Genomic DNA, 19,966 nt, shown 5'->3' with positions numbered 1-19,966 from the left:
ACAATAATGTTTAATATTTAGTATTTACTGTTACATTCCCATAGATCATCGTGATGTTGTTTATTATGGTCCTCTTTTTTCTACTTCTGCTTGTTCTCTCTTTTTTCTTTCTCAACAGGTGATCCAGGTGATTGATAGATGTATTTTTTGTCTGCTTATTTTGTTGGTTTTTGTTTTTTGCCCTTTATCCCCGTCCCTCTTTCCCACTGTTTTTCTTTCCCTCTTTCTTTCTCCCCTTTCTTTTCCCCAGTCAAGTCTGTCCCGTATTTAGCGAGTGAAAATAAAAAAAACCCAAAACAATAAAAGGTGAATCAAATAGACCATTACGGCAAGGCTGTGATGGTCTATTTGGTAAAGTAAATCCATTGGGCATCTTTCTTCGCCTTTAGACAATAATTCTGATGGCAAAAGAACCAAACGGGGCGGGCAGGAAAAAAAAGAAAAAGAAAAAAAAAAAGCTGAATTCATTTTTTTAAATAAATTAATGAAGGGTATGATAGAAAAATAATGACTGTAAAATGCATTTTATATATTATTAAGTAGATTCTGAAAAAAGTATAAGTCTCTTGCTAAAGGGAGTGCCTGAGGAAATATTTGTTTTTGTGTTGTTGGACGTCAGCAGAGGACGCAGGCGTGGTTTAATGTTCACTCACAGCAAACACACCCCCACAGAGAGAGAAAGAGAAAGCATAAGGATAAACTGACGCAGGTCAGCAACCACAGTAGGATCCTGACTATTGTTACTATTATTAATAGTAGTATAGGAGTACTGCTACTACTAGTAGTAATTAGTGGTACTAGTATTGATTTTTCTCCAAAATGTGTTTTTAATTTTGCTTGTTGGACTATCTACCCACTCAGTGAAGGTGCATTTTCACTTTATGTTGTCAGCGCGTCTCATCAGCCTTCATTTGGGTCACACAGCCAGTAATTCATGACAACTCTACTAAAATACAGTAAGTATTTGTACTTCTTTACTTCCCATTATTATGACAACATCTGCTAACATCCCATCTCTAAATAATTAAATAATTAAAAAACATAAAAAGACTATGTTTAAATGCTTTGCAGTCAGTTTAGCTCTTTGTGGGCTCTTAAAAATAAGATTCAATAAAAGTGCGTACAGAGAGAGAGAGAGAGAGAGGGAGAGAGAGAGAGAGAGAGAGAGAGAGAGAGGCCATCTGATCTGTTGTTGGCAGATATGGGCCACAGGGGCTGAGCTCTGCTAAATAACGCTCACTGTATGGACTGATAACACAAACTGAGCGAGTGTGTGTTATCTGCTTGTGCTGTGGAACTGGTTCAACAGGTATAAACTATATACACAGTGTGCTGACTGTAAGGACAAATTGTTGATTCTTTTCCACACGTAGGAAGAACATTTAGGATTGTGACACAGACCATGCAAATGTTCTTTAACAGTAAGATTTTAATTTCAGGCCTGTTGATATGTTTGGACTTACAAACAAAAGACTGTTAAACAAACAGCTCCTTAGAACTACTTGGCACGGCCACGTTTATCCTTCAACATAGCGTGAAATCGCTTAGACAAGCTTTCTTGTAATTTCTTTAAATTATTGCCAGGAATAGTTTTCAACTTCCAAGCTCTTCTTTGCAGTTTGTCCATCAAAGTGATCTCACTCTGCTTCAGTAATGTTGAGGTCTGGGCTCTGGAAAGGCCAGTCCATGGCATCATGAAGCCTGCAGTGGCTGGTCCCTGACCCTAGATCAGACTCAATTTGAAAAAAGAGTGAAAACAAAAGAAAAACACGTCAATCTGATCATGTCTGACTGTTTGTGTTGGGACCTTGTGGTGACAGGGATTTGCTACAGCATCACTTTCAGATACTCTTCATCTTCAATAGTTTCCTTTTTTTGTTCTCCATTTGTGCAGTTTCCACATTTCTTTTCATGGGTACACTGGACACTATGTTAAGATATGCAAAATTCAGGTTTAAGATTTAGGTTCAGTTAATAAAATTGGAATAATTTAAGTTTTTGTGATAGTGTGGCAGGCTGCCAGTAACAAAGTCCCCCAGATACACTTTAAAAAAGTGGTTCTTTGCTAAGTCTGGTTTATCCTTCTGCTTTTTAACCAATTCAAATTAAATGTCTTAACCTTGTTTTTCAATTAGCAAAAAACTGTCATGCGATGTGAAACTGGACAAAGAAGTTTATGAGAGTGAAAAAATGATTTTTAGGACACTCAGACTAAAAATTGCTGGCATAATGTTCGCTTAACCAGCTGTTATTTTTAAGCTGGTTTGTTGTCCGGGTTGTAGTATTTGCAACACCATAAACATACATGTTTATGCACATTTTTGTGTATTAGAGCCCCGACTTCACTTCAGAAGATAAAGATTGAGGTGAGGAGGAAGAGGATGACAATTTGTTGGTCAGTATATCAGTATACTGTCAGTCGTCTCTTTTTTTGTCCCATGTTTTCTTGTCTTTGGTAAATGGAGCCCGTTCTCAGATGATACAACATCGGTATGATTCATATCTTGAGTCTGAAGGTTTTCCTCTATGGTCTGAACACCTACAGGTTTCTTCTTCTCTGACTTGGGCATAGTACCTGTATGGCTGGTCTCTAGGTACATTCATAAAATGTGATTGAGGTAATGATACTGCCCATCTCAGCCAATGTATTCAACACGGCAGGTTAACATAGCAGCATCCACAAACTAGTGCCTGCACAAACTAGTTTCTCTCTATTCCCTGTGTATCATGATCATCTGGTTTTTAGTTTACATGACAATTCTGAAATTGGCTCAGTGGAGAAATCTGACCATAACTTAATAACCTCTGCTAATGTGAACTCACTGTTTCTGGTTTACCTCTCAGACTCACTTTCAGAAGTTCACAAGATGAGCATTTGTGTTGAGGAAGAAAAGAGTGGAGCAGAGTCTGAAGAAAAGAGTGGAGCAGAGTCTGCAGGATCCAGCTGTCCTTCTATGAGAAGTGACAGCTCCAAAGTTGATGCTATAAACTTCAGGGATGAACCTGGACCCTCAGACACAACGTAAGACTCAGTTTCTACTAAGATTTTCTCATCCTCCCTCAGTGTGTAACCACGAGTCCATTTAAATTTGACCTTTATGTGAACAGTACACCCTATTAGTCCAGTTCTTACTGAGGTCATTTTTATTTTCAAATTAAAACGGTTTCAGCACAAGATTATAATATATTTTATGTTAAATGTAAATGTTTATGTCAGCAACATCACTACATAAACAAGTGTGAGTAAAATAAATGATCCTCACATACAAAATACTGAGTGAAAGACAAAGGAAGCATTAAGAGAACTAATGCTGCTAGTATACAACGAAGCAACTCCCCACAACTTTGTTTCCAAACAGATAAAATATTCACAGTCAGCTTAATCAAATGAAATTCAGCTGTTAGTTGAAGTATATCGTCTTCCCTACTGCTCTTTACGCTAGTGAAAGACGATGCAAACTCTGTGTTTGTGTGTGTACGTGCGAGCACGTGAGTGCCTGTGTGTGTGCGTACCTGTGTGTTTATGTGAGTGCACGTGAGTGAGTGTGCGTGTGGGTATGTGAGTGTAACAGTTAAAACACTGTGTGCGTGTGTGTGTGTGTCTCTGTGTATGTGACTTCCTGCCGGTCATAAAAGTAATCTCCCCTCATGGAAGCTAAACCAAATTCCTCTACAAAAAAAGTTAACAGATTACAAGCACTGAGACCCCCACTCTGCATCCACTGGGCCAGTGGCCTCTTGTTGTCTTACTTCTACAGCTAAGCATGTGGAGAGTCTCCTGCAAACCTACTTCTAAGTTATGACAATTATGAGCTTTTATTAAAGGTACAAGCATCAGCAACCCCCAACTGTAGCTTCCTGTCTCCTTTTATGACAGCAGACTCCCAGTGTCCATAAATTCCTTTCCCTCTACACAATTACACACTCTCAGGTCTACAACTAAGCCAAACTAAAACACACAGACAAATCCTTCCCTATTCCTCTGATCTGCTGGACCCTCTCATCTAAGCAAATTTAACACATTCTATTATAATAATTATTTTCTTGCACTCACAATCACTACACCTGGCTGAGGTTGTAGTTGTTGAAAACTGGACACAGATCAGTGTTAGGTAAGACAGGCTGACAGGGAAAACACTTTATTACTGTTGATGAAATCAAAAGCAAACATCACATTGATGATTCAAGCTCTAGTTTTCTTCATCTTAAAAAGTATTTCCCTTTTCTCGTTCCTCTTTTGGCCATAAGACCGTCTGCACAGTTGTCAAATTTTGATCCATTTTTAAAACTGATAAACAACAATTGACTTTAACGATTAAAAAATGTGTTCACAGAGAGAGGAAGGCGATCTCAGAGGATCCAGTGTCTACCAGCCGTGGACCAGAAAAATCCAGGACTGAAGCACAACTGCAGATATCCAGTAAGAGCAGCTGTCTACAAAGTAGGATTAAGCATCCGCTTATTCATGGACTCATTTCTGAGAAAAACTGTTACAGTCAGAGTTATGTAATACATCCTCGGTACTTAATGTGGCATAGGGGAGGGGAGTGAACTGAGTACTCCAGGTGGAACTGTCGATCTTTAATAAGTGTTATTGTGTAATAAAGACACACAGGCTTTTATTGGCAAGTTGATTAAAAATAATTAAAAACAAACTGGAGCTGCCCACTTACATACTGAAAAATTAAAAGTTTTGACAGAGTGTGATGTTCTTTGACCATCAGTTTTACAGATACAGACTGCCCTAATCAAAAAAATGCAGGATTACAATGTGTGTAACATTTTGGCACACACTGGAATACTTGTGTCTATCTTTAGAAAGAAAGCACTACAAAATTCATTGATGGTGGATAGCTGTATTCTGAGTACGGCACATCTCTAATCCCCTCTCCTAAACTGAAGTGCTTAATTTTTTGAATTAGCCACATTATATGAGGATTATCTGAAAGTATAACCACCAGTTCTCTCTTCATATGTATAATAATAAATCCACAAAACTGAGTTTTTCTCAACAGAGAGGTTCTATTCTGCTTTCTCTGTCAGCTGTCATATGACTTGATGAAAGTGCTTAGATAAGGACTTCATTTCCCATAAACATTTGCAATATTTTTTATCAGCGACATTTCAGTCCACATTGCATAACAGTTGTTGGTGGTAATGCACAATTTCATTGTTTGGCAACTGCCAACAAAGTAACAAGAATAAGACACTTTGCAGGCCAAACATTACAGTTAATAGAAAAGATGATCTGATGAAGGTTCACAGTGAGCTCAGACATGTGAAATAATAAAAATGGAGACAAAAGAACATTGTGTATCAGAAACAAACATCCTAAATCATCCTAAACAAGAGCCTCAGACTTTGACCAACAGCCCACAGCAGGTTTTTCTGTAATTGCGCTTCCCTAATTTTCACACGAATTGCTCAGCAGATTCACTTGCTGAACAAAAACAGAAAACAAAACAAAAACAAAACAAAAATAAAAACAAAACACACTTCTGCCAAGAAAAGCTGAGCATGTTCTAGAAAGCAGGTTTAGTAAAACTTTAAGTTTGTTCCTGCTTGAAGAAGCAAGCTCTGGTTTTCTGTTCCACATTGAACCCTGCTCACAGCGAAATTTCTTTTCATCTCTTTTCAGTACAAATTTCAGCCTCATTTCCCCTTTTCAGTTGAATTTTTTGCTTTTCACCACTTTTCAGCCAAAAATTTCTGCTTCTTCACCTGTTTTCAGCAGATTTTTCAGTTTCTTCACCGCCATACAACTTTTTGCAACTTTTCAACTTTTTCAGCTTTTTTCAGCAGATAGTTTCAGCGTTAAGGCATCCACACAGCATTTTCGCAGGAAATGCAAATTTTTCTAGTTTCTTATTAAATTGTTCTCCACATAAACACATGAACACATCTCGAGGGTCTGAGAGAAAAAAAATTATCTAATGTGTTCTTAAAAATATCAAAAAAAAAAATCAAAAAATCTCAAAAAATCTTATTGCAAACCATTTAAATAATGTTATGGTTAGATGTAATAAAAGCATAACTGTTTTCTTTTTTGTTATATTTGCTCTTTTTTAACAGCAGATGTTGGTCTGCAGGAGATTTTAAATGAACATAAAATACATCTAAAGAGACAATATGAACGTGTCACTGAAGGATTTGGTGACTCAAGAAGTGGAACCCTCCTCAACACGATCTACACTGAGCTTTACATCACAGACAAAGAGAGTGAAGAGGTTCATACTCAACATGAAGTGAGGCAGCTGGAGACAACTTCACAAACAGATACCGTCCATGCCCCAACAATCACGTGTCACAAACTCTTTGAAGTTTTGCCTCACCTGAAGACACCCATCAGAGTGGTTCTGATGAACGGAATCGCTGGCATTGGAAAAACCTTCTCAGTGCAGAAATTTATTGTGGACTGGTCAGAGGGCTTGGAAAACCAAGACATCAACATAGTGATTCTGCTTTCATTCAGGGAGTTGAATCTCGTTAAAGATGAGCCGTACAGTCTTCTGGAGCTGCTCCATGTTTTCTATCCAACATTGCAGAAAATCACCACAGAGAAACTGACTCTTTTCAAACTTTTGTTCATCTTTGATGGCCTGGATGAAAGTCAACTTTCACTGGAGTTCACTAACAGGAAGGTTGTTTCTGACATTACTCAGACATCATCAGTCAATGAGTTAGTAACAAACCTCATAGAAGGGAATCTGCTTCCCTCGGCTCTCATCTGGATAACTACCCGACCTGCAGCAGCCAATCAGATACCTCCTAAATGTGTTGACAGGGTAACAGAAGTGCAAGGCTTCACTGACGCTCAGAAGGAGGAGTACTTCAGGATGAGATTTAGTGAGAAAGAGCTGTCCAGAGTTATCTCCCACATTAAGAAATCCAAAAACCTCAATGTCATGTGTAAAATCCCAGTCTTCTGCTGGATCACTGCCACAATCCTTGAGTACATATTGAATACAGACCAAAGAAGCGAGCTACCAAAGACCCTGACTGACATGTACTCGTACTTCCTACTGGTTCAGACAAAGAGGAATAAGCACAAGTACCAAAAAGAACATGAAACAAGTGCACAGGAGCTGACGGATGCTGACAGGGAAGTTCTTCTGAAGTTGGGGAAGCTGGCGTTTGAAAATCTGAAAAAAAGAAACATCATATTCTACCAAGAAGACCTGGAAGAGTGTGGTCTGGATGTCACAGAGGCCTCAGTTAATTCAGGGGTTTTTACTGAAATCTTTAAAAGACAGTGTGTGATTTCCCAAAAACCAGTCTACTCCTTTGTTCATCTGAGCATTCAGGAGTTTCTGGCTGCTGTTTACACGTTTCACTGTTACACCAACAGGAAAACAGAGGTACTAAAAGAAGTCCTGGGGGAAGAATATAACGAGACATCTCTGGACATTTTTCTGAGCAAAGTCATGGAAAAGTCCCTCCAATGTAAAAATGGCGCTCTGGACCTGTTTGTTCGCTTCCTGCATGGCCTCACACTAGAGTCCAGCCAAAGACTCTTAGTAGGTCTGCTGAGTCAGACAGAGAACAACCCAGAAGTTATCCAGAAAATCATCAACAACCTAAAAGAGATGAGACGTTCTCAAATTTCTCCTGACAGAAGCATCAATATCTTTCATTGTCTGATTGAGATGAATGACAGCTCAGTGTTTCAGGAGATCCAAGAATTCCTGAAATCAGAGACAAAACTCTGTGAGATCCACTGCTCAGCTCTGGCCTACATGCTGCAGATGTCGGAGGAGGTTCTGGATGAGTTGGACCTGCAGAAGTTCAACACATCAGATGAAGGACGACACAGACTGATTCCAGCTGTGAGCAACTGCAGAAAGGCTCTGTGAGTCCTGTTGTGATCATTAACACAATTAATCAGATTAGATCAGTAGTTCCCAGGGTGGCTGTGGCTACAATGTAGCTTGCCATCACCAGTGTGTGAATGTGTGTGTGAATGGGTGGATGACTGGATGTGTAAAGCGCTTTGGGGTCCTTAGGGACTAGTAAAGCGCTATACAAATACAGGCCATTTACCATTTACAGGTGAATCTTTCCATTAAACTGACTTTATTCAAAATCTTCTGGAGCCAAATTAAAAACAGGAAACAGTCCAAATGTTTCTCTTCTTTAGTTTATAATCTAAAACATTGTTATAGAAAAGGTGAATGAGGCAGGTTCTATAAAACACTTTGAGTAGAAAAACTTTTACTCAAGTAGAGTAGCAAGGTCCTATATAAGAATGAATCCATTTACCATTGACGAGGATCAGATTTCACTGACAAAATGTGGACATGATCATGGTTTAAATGTAACACAATTTTGTTTTTATCTGTATATTAAATATGAAATCCCTTTGTTTTGTCTTCCTATTCACTAAGTCTGTGTTTACAATGCAAAATTCCTGCTTTTATAATAACATATTTGATGTTTTCTCTTGTCACAGACTAAAAGCTTGTCATCTCTCAGAGACTCACTGTGAAGTTGTGGCCTCAGCTCTCAAATCCGACAACTCCAATCTGGTGGAGTTGGACATGACTGGAAACAAGTTGCACGATTCAGGACTAAATATTTTGTCTGCTGGACTGTCTAGTCCAGACTGTCGACTAGAGACTCTGAGGTGAGTTTGCTGACTGGAGCTGTTGTTGTTTAATCAAAGATCTAAGTTTTACACTCTTGGTTAATAAAGGTTCACAATTTGTATGAACAAAAATATATAGACGTGTTATTGATTTCAGAAATGTTTGCTTTTCCAAATGGCTGAACGATAATTTTTACTTTTGGCTCTAAACAGACGTGACAGACTTGAGCAAAGTTAAGTTAAAAGCTGACAGAAGTCAGGTTATGGTAGAGAGATATTTTTACAGTTGTTCAGCCTCCACAGGTCAAACTCAGTCAGTCAGAGAAGATGAGGTGATTGGTGATGAGGCGTTAGGGTCTGTGTGGGGTGTCAGTCACGCTGATAAATAGCAGATAAAAACAGGCTACAGAGATTTTGACAACCCACACAACTGCTTTGGTGATGTATGTGTTAAAGAAAACAGCAGCCTGACACAGTCCGGAACATAACAGCAAAGCAGGATTCTGAATGTATGTGAGGATTTTTTAAAAACAGCTGGAGAAGAGAGAGGCTTCTTAAAAAGACTATAAGAAGAGGGAAGCTGAGAGTTTTTTTTTAAAGTTTCTGTTCCTCTAAAAATGATCCTGTTTTAACTCATTTTGAGTATTACAGCACCAAATATCGCTTATGTTGTTGTAAAGCAACATAACAACACAAGAAGTCATAAAAAAACAGAAGATCTGCATTGACAGCAGACTGAAAGCTGCCTTTACCAGCCCAATATAACCTCACTAACCAGGCAGACAGACTACCATGGTTTGTGAAGTAGTGCCTGCCTAGAGTCTAAGAGTATAGTTCTAAATCATCTGTTCTGTAGATAGAGAATATTTTCAGCACTAAATCTTTAAAGAGAAACTACTGACCAGTTTGAGTGTAAAGAACATTTTATAAAGAGTTGTCAGTCACATTCTTCAGCAGACCATTTCAGGCTCTCATGAACTCAGACGTTGAGCTCAGGTAATGTCACTTCAGTTCACTTCAGGTTTAGAGCTTCAGTCTAGTGTAGAGATTAGGACTGAAACCGTAATAGTGTTCATGTAGAAAATACTAATGAAAAAAGATCAACTGACCACTGTTTCTATTTTAAGAATAAAGGAAACACATTCAGATAACTCTGTCATGTTGGTACTTTGACTTCTGCTCAGCAGACAGATAAAGTCACGTGGTCAGATCCAGCTGTTTCAATATTTATTTAGTGTCCACCATTCTTTAACAGTTTTGTACTTTGAAGACTGATGTAATAATGATTTTAGAATCCATGATAAAAACTTCTGTGCGTTAATCTTGAAGAGAACCTCACTGATGACTGATATCTGCATTTTTCATTCTTTATTCAGGTTGGAGAGCTGTTGGTTGTCAGATATCAGCTCTCTGGCTTCAGCTCTGAATTCCAACCCCTCTCATCTGAAATATCTAAACCTGAGCTACAACAACTTGGAGAATTCAGGAGTGAAGCATTTTTGTGGTTTTCTGAAGAATCCCCACTGTCTATTGGAGACTCTGAGGTTAGACACCAAATTTTAACTGTGCTTAGATCCCAATCCCGGATAGTATAGTATTTATAGTCTAAGTATAGTATAGTGTTAATTAACAAACATCTTGGGAACATAGTTTGTACCAGGAATTTTGGCACATTTACAAACTGACACTGCTGAACAGTGACAGTAAACTAGATGAAGCTAAGATGACGAGTTATTTGTGTCAGAAAGCACAAAGAGCCACTGCAGCGCTAAAGTTGTACTTTACACCTTCACTGGGGTTTGTAGTGCTTTCATTTCAGTGTTGGAGTTTGTGATCAGTGCCTAATTTAATACATTGCTACATATTTAGCTATTTTAATGAAGGTATTTGCCACACACAGTTACAGTGATCTAAGAATGTTTTCACCAGTGAGGAATGACTGACCAGCAGTTTCAGAGGTAGACCTGCATGACATCTAGAAAAAGCAAAGCAAAAAAAACCCCAGGAGAGCTAGTGCCAACCGCTCACCAGGACTATCCTAGCTCAGTGCTGACCTTCTTCAGCTCCTGACATATTATGACACTGGATGCTTTCAAGCACAGACTCTGAGTAATAAACACATTTTTAAAATTCCTTATGCAGATTGCAGCGCTGCAGTTTGTCAGAGATCAGCTGTGATCATCTGCTTCCAGCCCTTCAGTGCAACCCCTCCCATTTGAAACATCTGGACCTGAGCTGGAACAACCTTCAGGATTCAGGAGTGAAGCAGCTGTGTGTTTATCTGAAGACTTCAGATTGCAGACTGGAGACTCTCAGGTCAGACACCATGTTTTAGTTGTACTTAGATATATATGATGTGAAAGCTGGCATTAACCTACACATACATCCTGACATTAACCTAATTAACACTTTAACTGTGGCAGAACAATGGTTCACATTTCAAACATTAAAACTGTGTTACTTATCTTAAGACAAACAGCCCACATCTGGGCTCCACCCTGATTAACATTATTGCTATCAACTCTTGGTATACAACACATTGATTAATCATTTACAGTTAACTCGTTTTCATGGTACAAAGGTCATGACACACAGGAATCTGTGGAACAGAAACAGTTTGTGACAGGAATTATTGCACATTTACAAATTGTACTGCTGAATGGCATGCTGGGTAATGCTAGCTATACAGGTCTGTCAATAGTGGCCAAAGAGTCCGTTGCTACAAAAGGTTTTTCAATCAGACTTGTTTTTCTCTCATTTCTGGTCATGCTGCTGCTTGTGTGTTGAAAGACAAAGACAAAGTTTAGGTGGGGTTCAGGGAGATTTGAGTTTAAAAAAACTATTATTAATCGATTTAAATAACAAGGGATAATATACAATATTACTATAAATGTTGCCATTTGATGCATTATATCAGAGTTTATTGGCAGGTTACATCACAAAAATAACACATATAAAAATTGCCAGCTTTTAAAATGTGTCTGGTATAAAAGTGTCCTCAAATATATACATTTCTTTCAAACTAAATCTTTAAAACTGAAGTAATGTAAATACTTTTTTCACAATTTTGATCTAAAAATTAGGATTTTTGTCAGAATTTCATACCCCCACTCTCCAAGACCCTATTTTTTTCTTTTTTCTTCAGTGAACAAACAGCATGTCGTCAGTCAGATTATTGAGAGCTCTTTTTTTCACTTGTACCTTTTGTCTGAACCTCCATCCTGTTGGCTCAAACTGTTTGGATTTTAAATTTTTTAAACTTGAACATTTCAAATCTTCTGAACAAATTATCAAACCTTAAATGATTTTACCACAGATTTTGCCTCATAAACTTACATCTTCTATCTTCATTCAGGTTATGGGGCTGCAAGTTGTCAGAGACCAGCTGTGATTATCTGTTCAAAGCTCTTCAGTCCAACACCCATCTGAGAGAGCTGGACCTGACATTGAACAACCTGCAGGAATCACATGTGAAGCAGCTGTCTGAGCTTGTGGACAGCCCACATCACACACTGGAGGTTCTCAAGTGAGTAGAGGCTTGGACTCAGTCCAGGCTGCTTTCCCAGTATAACACAGTGTGAAATCAGTGACCCAGTGTTTCTTGTACATCTGCAGTCTTCTTAACTCAGTGAGGCTATAAGAAGAGAACAGTGGCAGGCTTCAATATTCGACAGAAAGACAACAGACATCCAATCAAATGACACAGAAGTTTGTGATCATGTGTTTGAGTTGATGTGACGATAACTAATGTTCACATCTACAGAGAATAAATGGATTTGTAAGGGTGTCAGCTGGAAACAAGCTTTATTTCCTGTAGACATGAACACAGAAACATCAAATCACACAGGTGTATTAAATATTTTTACAGAATTTTTAGAGGAAGAAATTGTCCAGAAACAAAACATTCTACAAAGAAAACAACCAACTCGCCTATCATGGAAATCCAAAATGATGCAGGAAAATTAGTCAAGAACACACGCACAGAGATATGTTGGAAGCAGGAAGCAGGCAGGATCTGTCAGTCTTGACAGGTCCCAGTTTATAGCCAGACCCATTTAATCTCGAACCAGTGGTCAGCCTTCACGTGTAAATTACATTAAACTGCTTACTAAATGAACACCACTGCTCCAGGTGTGGAGGAGTAAATGCAGTACAGAAAATTATGACCTGGATCATAACCTCCAGGAATCAAGATTGCATATGTCTTACTGTCAGTGCTTTCATTGACATTTGTTCAGTAGTAGCCTCCATGTATATTAGTAAGCTGATATTTTAGCAACAGGTAAGAAGTTCAACAATACACAGCAACCTTTGGTCTTAGTGAAACAACAGAAAATCCATTCATTGGCAGGAGGCACATTGCTTCATCAGCTGACTGTATACTGTTAGTCAGTTCTTCAGCACCAAAGGTTTTCATGCACAATAACAAAGCCTCAGCTCCGGCCTGTGAATCTTTTTCATCATTCCAAATCAATGTTTTGATTCAAATTCTGGTCTGTTCATTCTAATTCCGTTGTTTTCATTCAAATTCTATTCATTTCATTCTAATTCCGTTCTTTTCATTGAAATGCTGTTGTTTTCATTGAAATGCTGTTGTTTTCATTCTAATTCTACTCTTTTTTATTAAAATTCTATTGTTTATTTTAGAATTCTGTTGCTTTCATTCAAACTCTGTTCTATACGTTCTAATTCCGTTGTTTTCATTCAAATTCCGTTGTTTGTTTTCAAATTCCGTTGTTTTCGTTCAAATTCTGTTGTTTTCATGCAAATTCTTTTGTTTTCATTCAAATTCTATTCTTGTCATTCTATTTCCATTGTTTTGATTCAAATTCTGTTCTGTTCATTCTAATTCCATTGTTTTGATTCAAATTCTGGTCTGTTCATTCTAATTCCGTTCATTTCATTGAAATTTCATTTTTTTCATTCAAATGCTGTTGTTTTCATGCAAATTCTTTTGTTTTTGATCAAATTCTGTTCTTTTCATTGAAATTCCATCGTTTTCATTCAAATCCCATTGTTTTCATTCTAATTCTGTTGTTTGTTTTAGTAAAGTGTTTGTGCAGCAAGGAAGCATTCAGGCCTCTCAGCGGTTAAGCTCCACTGTAGACTTGTCCAAACAAGTCAGTGCTGCCCTTAATAATATTAATAACACCCAAAAATTTGATTCTGTTCATCTGCATGTAGCGTTTTTAGTGGGAGAAACATTTCATCACTCGTTCATGTGACTTCTTCAGTCTCAGCTGACTGCAGGTTTCCCCAACCTTATAAACAGGACATTTGCACAATCACTGAAACTAGCACCACTGAATGAACAACGGGCTACGAGGTCAGTTCCTTAATCATTAATGCAAATTCTCTCTCACTGAAAACACCACGTTCAGATGAACAGAATCAACTTTTTGGGATGTACGTACCTGGATGATTGAGCATGCATCAAGAAATATCAATAATACTTAATACTGGATGTGCTTTAACACTGAAAAATGATGAAGACAGTCTCTGCAAACACTCATTTATCTACTCTGCCCTTTCTTGTCTTTGCAGATGGAAGGACCCATAAACACAGTTGTTTGTCTTTGTTGTGTGTGTAGTGTGTGTGTAGTGTGTGTGTGGTGTGTGTGCGTGTCCTGATGGTCCAGAGAGGTTGAAACACCAGCAGCTTGTGTGTGGTGATGCTGTGACAGGGCCAGGCTACAGGGAGGTGGAGTGGACAGCAGAGCTTCATCCAGCAGTGACAGAAATCAGACGTGCAGATGGCTGACAGTGCTGTAAAAATGCTCTGAGAGCTCCTCTGTTAGACACCATGTAGAATCTATCGTCATCCCTTTGTGTTCTTTCATCACAGTGTCTTTTTGCAGACACTAGGTTCAGTTTTATTTTCTTTGAAAAGTTTCCTAAATACATTTCAATATCTTTTGTATAATTGATGTAATTTTAAGTTATTTATCATGGTTTTGAATAATATCGTGTGACAATGACTTCAAGTATCCTTCTTGAAAGAGTAAATGTTTTTTTCATCTACATAATGTGTATAGTGCAACTGATCAGGTAAAAAATGTTCAATAATTGAAAAAAAGATAGATTTGTTTTATACTTTCTAACATAATAACTGGGAACATGTGATATAAACACTATTGTAGAAAATTGCAAACTGTCCAGAGTTTGGTGTACTATATATCTTCAGTAATTTAGATAATGAAAGTATCCAGTGGTTCAGCAGATGAAGTGCAGGAGGTAGAGATTTTTTCATGGATGCTAAATCCATCAGTTGTGTTGTTACTGTTAGAGATGTTACACAGTCATGTGACTTCCCTGGGTGAAGACAATTGGCAGCAGTCTGAAGTTTGAAATTCCTCAGCTGATGAATAAGGCTACGTTCACACTGCAGGTCTCAATTCCAATTTTTTGATCAAATCTGATTTTTTTTTTTGTCTGATTGTTCACACTTCAAATACAATGTGACAGCAAACGTGCTCTAGTGTGAACAGTTCACGGCCCTCAAACCGGCCCGCGTGTGCAAAAGAAGATGTCACACACAACGCGCTCTGTTTGCAGAAGTAAAAATGGCGGCTACAGAGCCAGTAGGTTGTTGCAGCAGTCTATCAATTTCTGCACAGTCTCAACCGACAGAATTTTGATAAATTAATTACAGAAAGGACACTGAGAAAAAAGAGAGCCTATGCTTTAACAATGGCCTTGTTTGCAGCAGTGGCTGCTACCTCCATGCACAGGTATATATGGACACGGAGTCGGAACCAGGAGTGGTGGGACTGGTTTGTCTTCAGATATGTATCTGATTCAGTACCACATACGAAAGTGACCCAGGTCGGATTTGGAAATATCAGATTTGTGCTGTTCAAACTGTCAGACCATGATCGGATATGGGTCACATCGGGTCAAAAAGTTGGATTTGATGCGCTTTTGCCTGCAGTGTGAGCGTAGCTTTAGTTATCTGTCAATAATGAACCTTAATGTTTTATATGGATAATAAGGATCAATAAATGTGTGGATTTGACTCAAAGGAATGACTCTGACTCATGGAACGACTTCCTTCCTGCTTTTCTGTCATGTCGATCAAATTCAGACCTCTAGCTTAATTAGTCACCCACCACCACAGCTTTCCAATTAAAGCTCCTCTGGAGCCCAGTCTTGACGCCCATCATGTTTCCTCCAATTCATGGGACCAAAACACCAAAAAAGAAAAGAGATTTGAGAAAAGACGTTTCCTGGTGCCGTAGTTAATCTCAGCTGTATCTAGACAAACAGGTCTGTCCTGACTCGTGTCAGCTATGTATCGCTGTTTCATCAACACGGATGGAGAAACAAAAAAGGAGGTGGAGAACTAAGAAGGACAATTAAGTATTTTTTAAGATGCTTAGCCACAACCTCTTCTAAAATTCTAGCAACAAATGGTATTTTTCGAGATCTACACAGCTATGACGAGAAGGGTCAAGCGTTGACGTTATTTTACATGGCAGCATATTTAAAATAAAAGGGACTTGACAAATGAAGCATTGATTATAGTGAGCACACAGGAACTGACAGACTGAAAGACATTTTCTTAGAGGCTTCATTTAAAAAAAACAGCAGGTGGAACAGGAGTACAGAAGCAGGCAGCTCTCGCATCTGTGACTCACATCGCCTCGTTTTTACTTTGGGTTTGAATATTTGCTGTATTTTTTCTAAAGACAGATGTCAGAAAGAACTGCAGAGTGTGGATGAGCACTCCTGAGGTGACAGGGTCTCAGAGACCCAGGCCCTGCACATTCAAGGAAGGCAGAGAAAGAAGAATCCCCCTCCTTGGAAAAGATCTAGGCACTGAGGCATTTTCCACATAGGCAATCAGAAAAGCTCAGCGTTGTTCACTAGCTACCCCACACTTCTGAAACAGTCTGAGCTTCACCTGGACACCTGCTCTTTCCTTCTCCTCCTCTGTGGTCTGCATGGATCCACAAAGTCCCCATTGAGACCACCAGATGAGGATCTAACCAGCTGCAAATCCAACAATAAGTGTCTCTCAGTAAAAGCACACAAACTCTGCATTGTGTTTATTCATTAGCTTTTCTGTTTAGTGAAAAGTAGCCTGAAAATAACTTTGTCACATTTATGTGTCCTTGGTTTAGAAAACTCATGTTTGTGTTTTTTTTGGCTATTCTTTTTGAGTTTTGTTGTTTTGAATGAAATCAAATAAAATTCAGTCTTTGAGTCATGCTATCTCAAGTTTTCTTTTCTTTTAAACTAGTACTAATGAATGTTACTTTGGTGTTAAAATGCAATGAATACATTTAGTCAAGATTTTAAAAACAATCTTTGTACTTACTCTCCATGTAAAATATTAACAAAAGAGTAACATGAGTTGTTTATATATATATATATGAAGACAAAGAAAAAAAGGAACAGCAACAAAACTCCAAACCCAGATTGTAGCTGGTTTTTTTCCCCCCTTCCTGCTAACTGTACACTTTTTTATGATTATCTAGACAATTATTTCAATTTCTTTTCACTGAGGTATTTCAAATACATTTCCAACATTTGGACATTATTTAAGAAAAATATTTTAGTTTTACTTTCAACATTTAGCTCTTTTAAATTAATAGTATCCTTCTGTTTTTTCCCTTTAATGTGGTCCCAACAGTCCTAAACAGTTGTTGGTTGGTCAGGTTCTGTTTGGGTTTTTTAGAGTAGAACCGTCTTCACTGAGTTCTTGCAATTCAGCATCTCTGTTAAACGACAGGAAGAAAAAAAATTGATATAAAGGTCAGTCAGACAAACCAGCTGTTTGATTTTCTCACATATTCATATCACGTTTTATGCTTTCATATGATGGATGTTGATGAATTCTACTTCCAGCACATCTGCAGTTCATTTTAATCTTTGACGGAAATAAGCAGAAAATTTAATTTCACTCATTTCATTTTTAAAAATATAACATATCAACTTTAGAAAACGATCAGAGCAAACAGAAGTAGGCTCCTCTGTAGTAATGTTTAGGATACTTACACATTATTAACGGACTTTGACCTTCTGTGGTTTTCTTGTTGACCTGAGAAACATTTTGCATTCATAAGACATCGTCCATGAAAGAATAAACACAATGCACAATTCAGCAGTGCAGGCATATCAGTAGTAATATACGTGTTTGTTTTGTGTGCTTGAATGTTAAATACACGGGCATGTGTACTTAACATTATAGTGTTTAACTGCAGACATCCTAGGTAAGATAAGGTAACTTTATGTATACCCAATTTGCTTTACAGAAAAATGATAGCATAGCATTTGGCAGGCCTTCGAAAACAAAAAGTATGTGAAGATTATCTGTCCTTATTTAGTGAGGATGTATACTTCCTGTCCTTTATGTCCTCGCCTGTGCTTGTGTATGGTGAGACTGTTAAAAAAGGGGTTGAGCCATATACAGGGTGAGGTGAGATGACCCAGGAACTCACACAAAAACACCCACATCCACACACACTCAGTGCCTCAGTTTTATGACTGGCTTTTAAGGCTGCAGGGGGTGCTGGTTCTTGAGTGGTCTGACACCGAGGGCAGAGGTGCTACCGAGCAGGCTCCCCTAGCTAGCAAGTAAAAACCGGTTAAGCTATTCGTCTTGCTTTCTTCATGCGTGATAAGTCTCTAAACTAGCGGGCCTGCTGAAGCGCAGACCCAACACTATTATTTTATTTTGTCAATTTATTTATTTATTTTTTGTATTTCTTGTTAATTAAAATAAAGAAACAAAAATTATTTTTTGTGGATCCAACAATCAGGATTATATCTCTCAGACCGGCTGAGAGATCTCTCTCCAGGGCTCCCTCAGTCTGTCACAAGGCCCGGTGGGACATGCCCTGAACAATGCCCTAGTGAAACTCCACATCCTATCTCTAAGGGAGAGGCAGGCCACCCTTTGGAGGAAGCTGATTTCTGCTGCTTGTGTCCATGATTCTTCTGGTCACTACCTAAAGCCTGTGACCATAGGTGAGGTTAGAGACACAGATTGACCTGTAAAATCAAGAGCTTCGCTCTTCCACTGAGCTCTCCCTACATCCACATCACTGCAGCCACAGCACCAATCCATCTGTCGATCACCCGCTCCACTCACTCCTGAACAACACCCTGAGATACTTAAACTCCTCCACTTGTGCAGCAGCTCATCCCTGACCAAGAGTAGGCACTGCATCCTTTTATGGCTGAGGACAATATCCCCAGTTGACGTCAACAGCGCTCCTCCTGCACTATACACACTGCAGGTGGAGAACCTGCTTTCCCTTTCTTGCAGAGTCACTTCAAGACAGCCTGAAAGTCTTTTTCAGGTGTCAGGATGTGTGGACTATGTGAACATGATAGCTTAGCTGCATTTGACAATCAGACACTTTGGAATTTGGCAGCCTTCATACACTTTATGCATGTTTTATTTCTCAATGGGACAGTATAAAGCAGCACCACCGTTTCAGTCTTTTGACAAAATGACATTCAAATCTTTTTCCTAATTTGAATTCAGTGAATGTTCATATAATACTAAACCCTTCTGCATTTAGATTGCATTCATTTTCAGACCAGGGAACAATTTGACAGCAGAAGTGTTAAAAGATGTCTCACAGCTATTGTTACAGCATTAAGAAGGAACATTTTTTAACCTTCTGTAAGATGACTTGGTGATTATGTGCTCAGGAACTTGGGCAACTGTTAGGAGCGTGACTACAGTGAAGCAAGCTTGCTTATCATGGTCAAGACAGAAACTTCCTGAGTTCACATTTGTGAAATTTCCTGTTGTGAGATATAACACATCAGCCCTAACGTGAATTTGAAAACGGAACTACGTCTGCTCTAGATGTTGGTGAATCAAACTGTGACAAAATAACTTTTTATTTACCACCATGCATTTTCCAATACCAGTGTCCGTAATCTTGTGGCATTTTTTCATAAGAGAATGAGCTGTTTTAACAAATGAGACATAAGCAGTCCACTAAAGCGCCATTACAGTAGCCTCTACTGTAAAAATGTATGGACATGAGCAGCGGCACAGCACTCCGAATTACGGTGCACCTTTGTATGTTGTTTGTGTTTTTTCTGCCTTTTCGTTCCATCTTCCTGCAACGTACTGATCACTTTCAGTCATCAGGAACTGATAGATGTTTGTTTAAATTGCACTTCATTGTATATATTTCTCCTGTTTTTTATTTATCCCTGTTGTCTTATTCTTTATATTTTATTCCTGCACAGTTGGCGTGGAGCACCCATAATTTCCACCGATGAGGACCAGTACAGTCGTGGCCAAAGGTTTTGGGAATGACACAAATATTAGTTTTCAAAAAGTTTGCTTTTTTGCTGCTAAGCTGCTTTTAGATCTTTCTTTGTTGTTTCTGTGATGTACTGAAATATAATTAC

At 38.5% G+C, this 19,966-nt stretch overlaps 1 protein-coding gene across 5 annotated transcripts; it reads left to right on the top strand.

Annotated features, from left to right (window-relative positions):
* The first annotated feature begins 609 nt into the window (after positions 1-609).
* On the top strand, positions 610-15,605 carry LOC120742748 (NACHT, LRR and PYD domains-containing protein 3-like). 5 transcript variants are annotated; one of them, XM_040046169.1, is made up of 11 exons: positions 610-709; positions 892-956; positions 2,845-3,022; positions 4,335-4,420; positions 6,073-7,849; positions 8,450-8,623; positions 9,961-10,128; positions 10,727-10,900; positions 11,940-12,110; positions 13,632-13,704; positions 14,129-15,605. In XM_040046169.1, the coding sequence occupies exons 2-11, from the start codon at positions 935-937 to the stop codon at positions 14,213-14,215; spliced, it is 2,910 nt and encodes a 969-aa protein (XP_039902103.1). In that variant the 5' UTR covers positions 610-709; positions 892-934; the 3' UTR covers positions 14,216-15,605. The 5 variants fall into 5 exon arrangements, with proteins under 5 accessions (XP_039902103.1, XP_039902106.1, XP_039902104.1 ...); XM_040046172.1 differs by lacking the exon at positions 610-709 and adding an exon at positions 2,333-2,395 and having other exon boundaries at positions 729-956; XM_040046170.1 differs by lacking the exon at positions 610-709 and having other exon boundaries at positions 729-956; positions 6,076-7,849.
* The last annotated feature ends 4,361 nt before the right edge of the window (positions 15,606-19,966 follow it).

Source organism: Simochromis diagramma, unplaced genomic scaffold, assembly GCF_900408965.1.
Source record: "Simochromis diagramma unplaced genomic scaffold, fSimDia1.1 OVJJ01000434.1, whole genome shotgun sequence".
Lineage (NCBI taxonomy): Eukaryota > Metazoa > Chordata > Actinopteri > Cichliformes > Cichlidae > Simochromis > Simochromis diagramma.
Note: the sequence above shows the minus strand (reverse complement) of the source record. Positions and strands in the feature narration are given on the sequence as shown.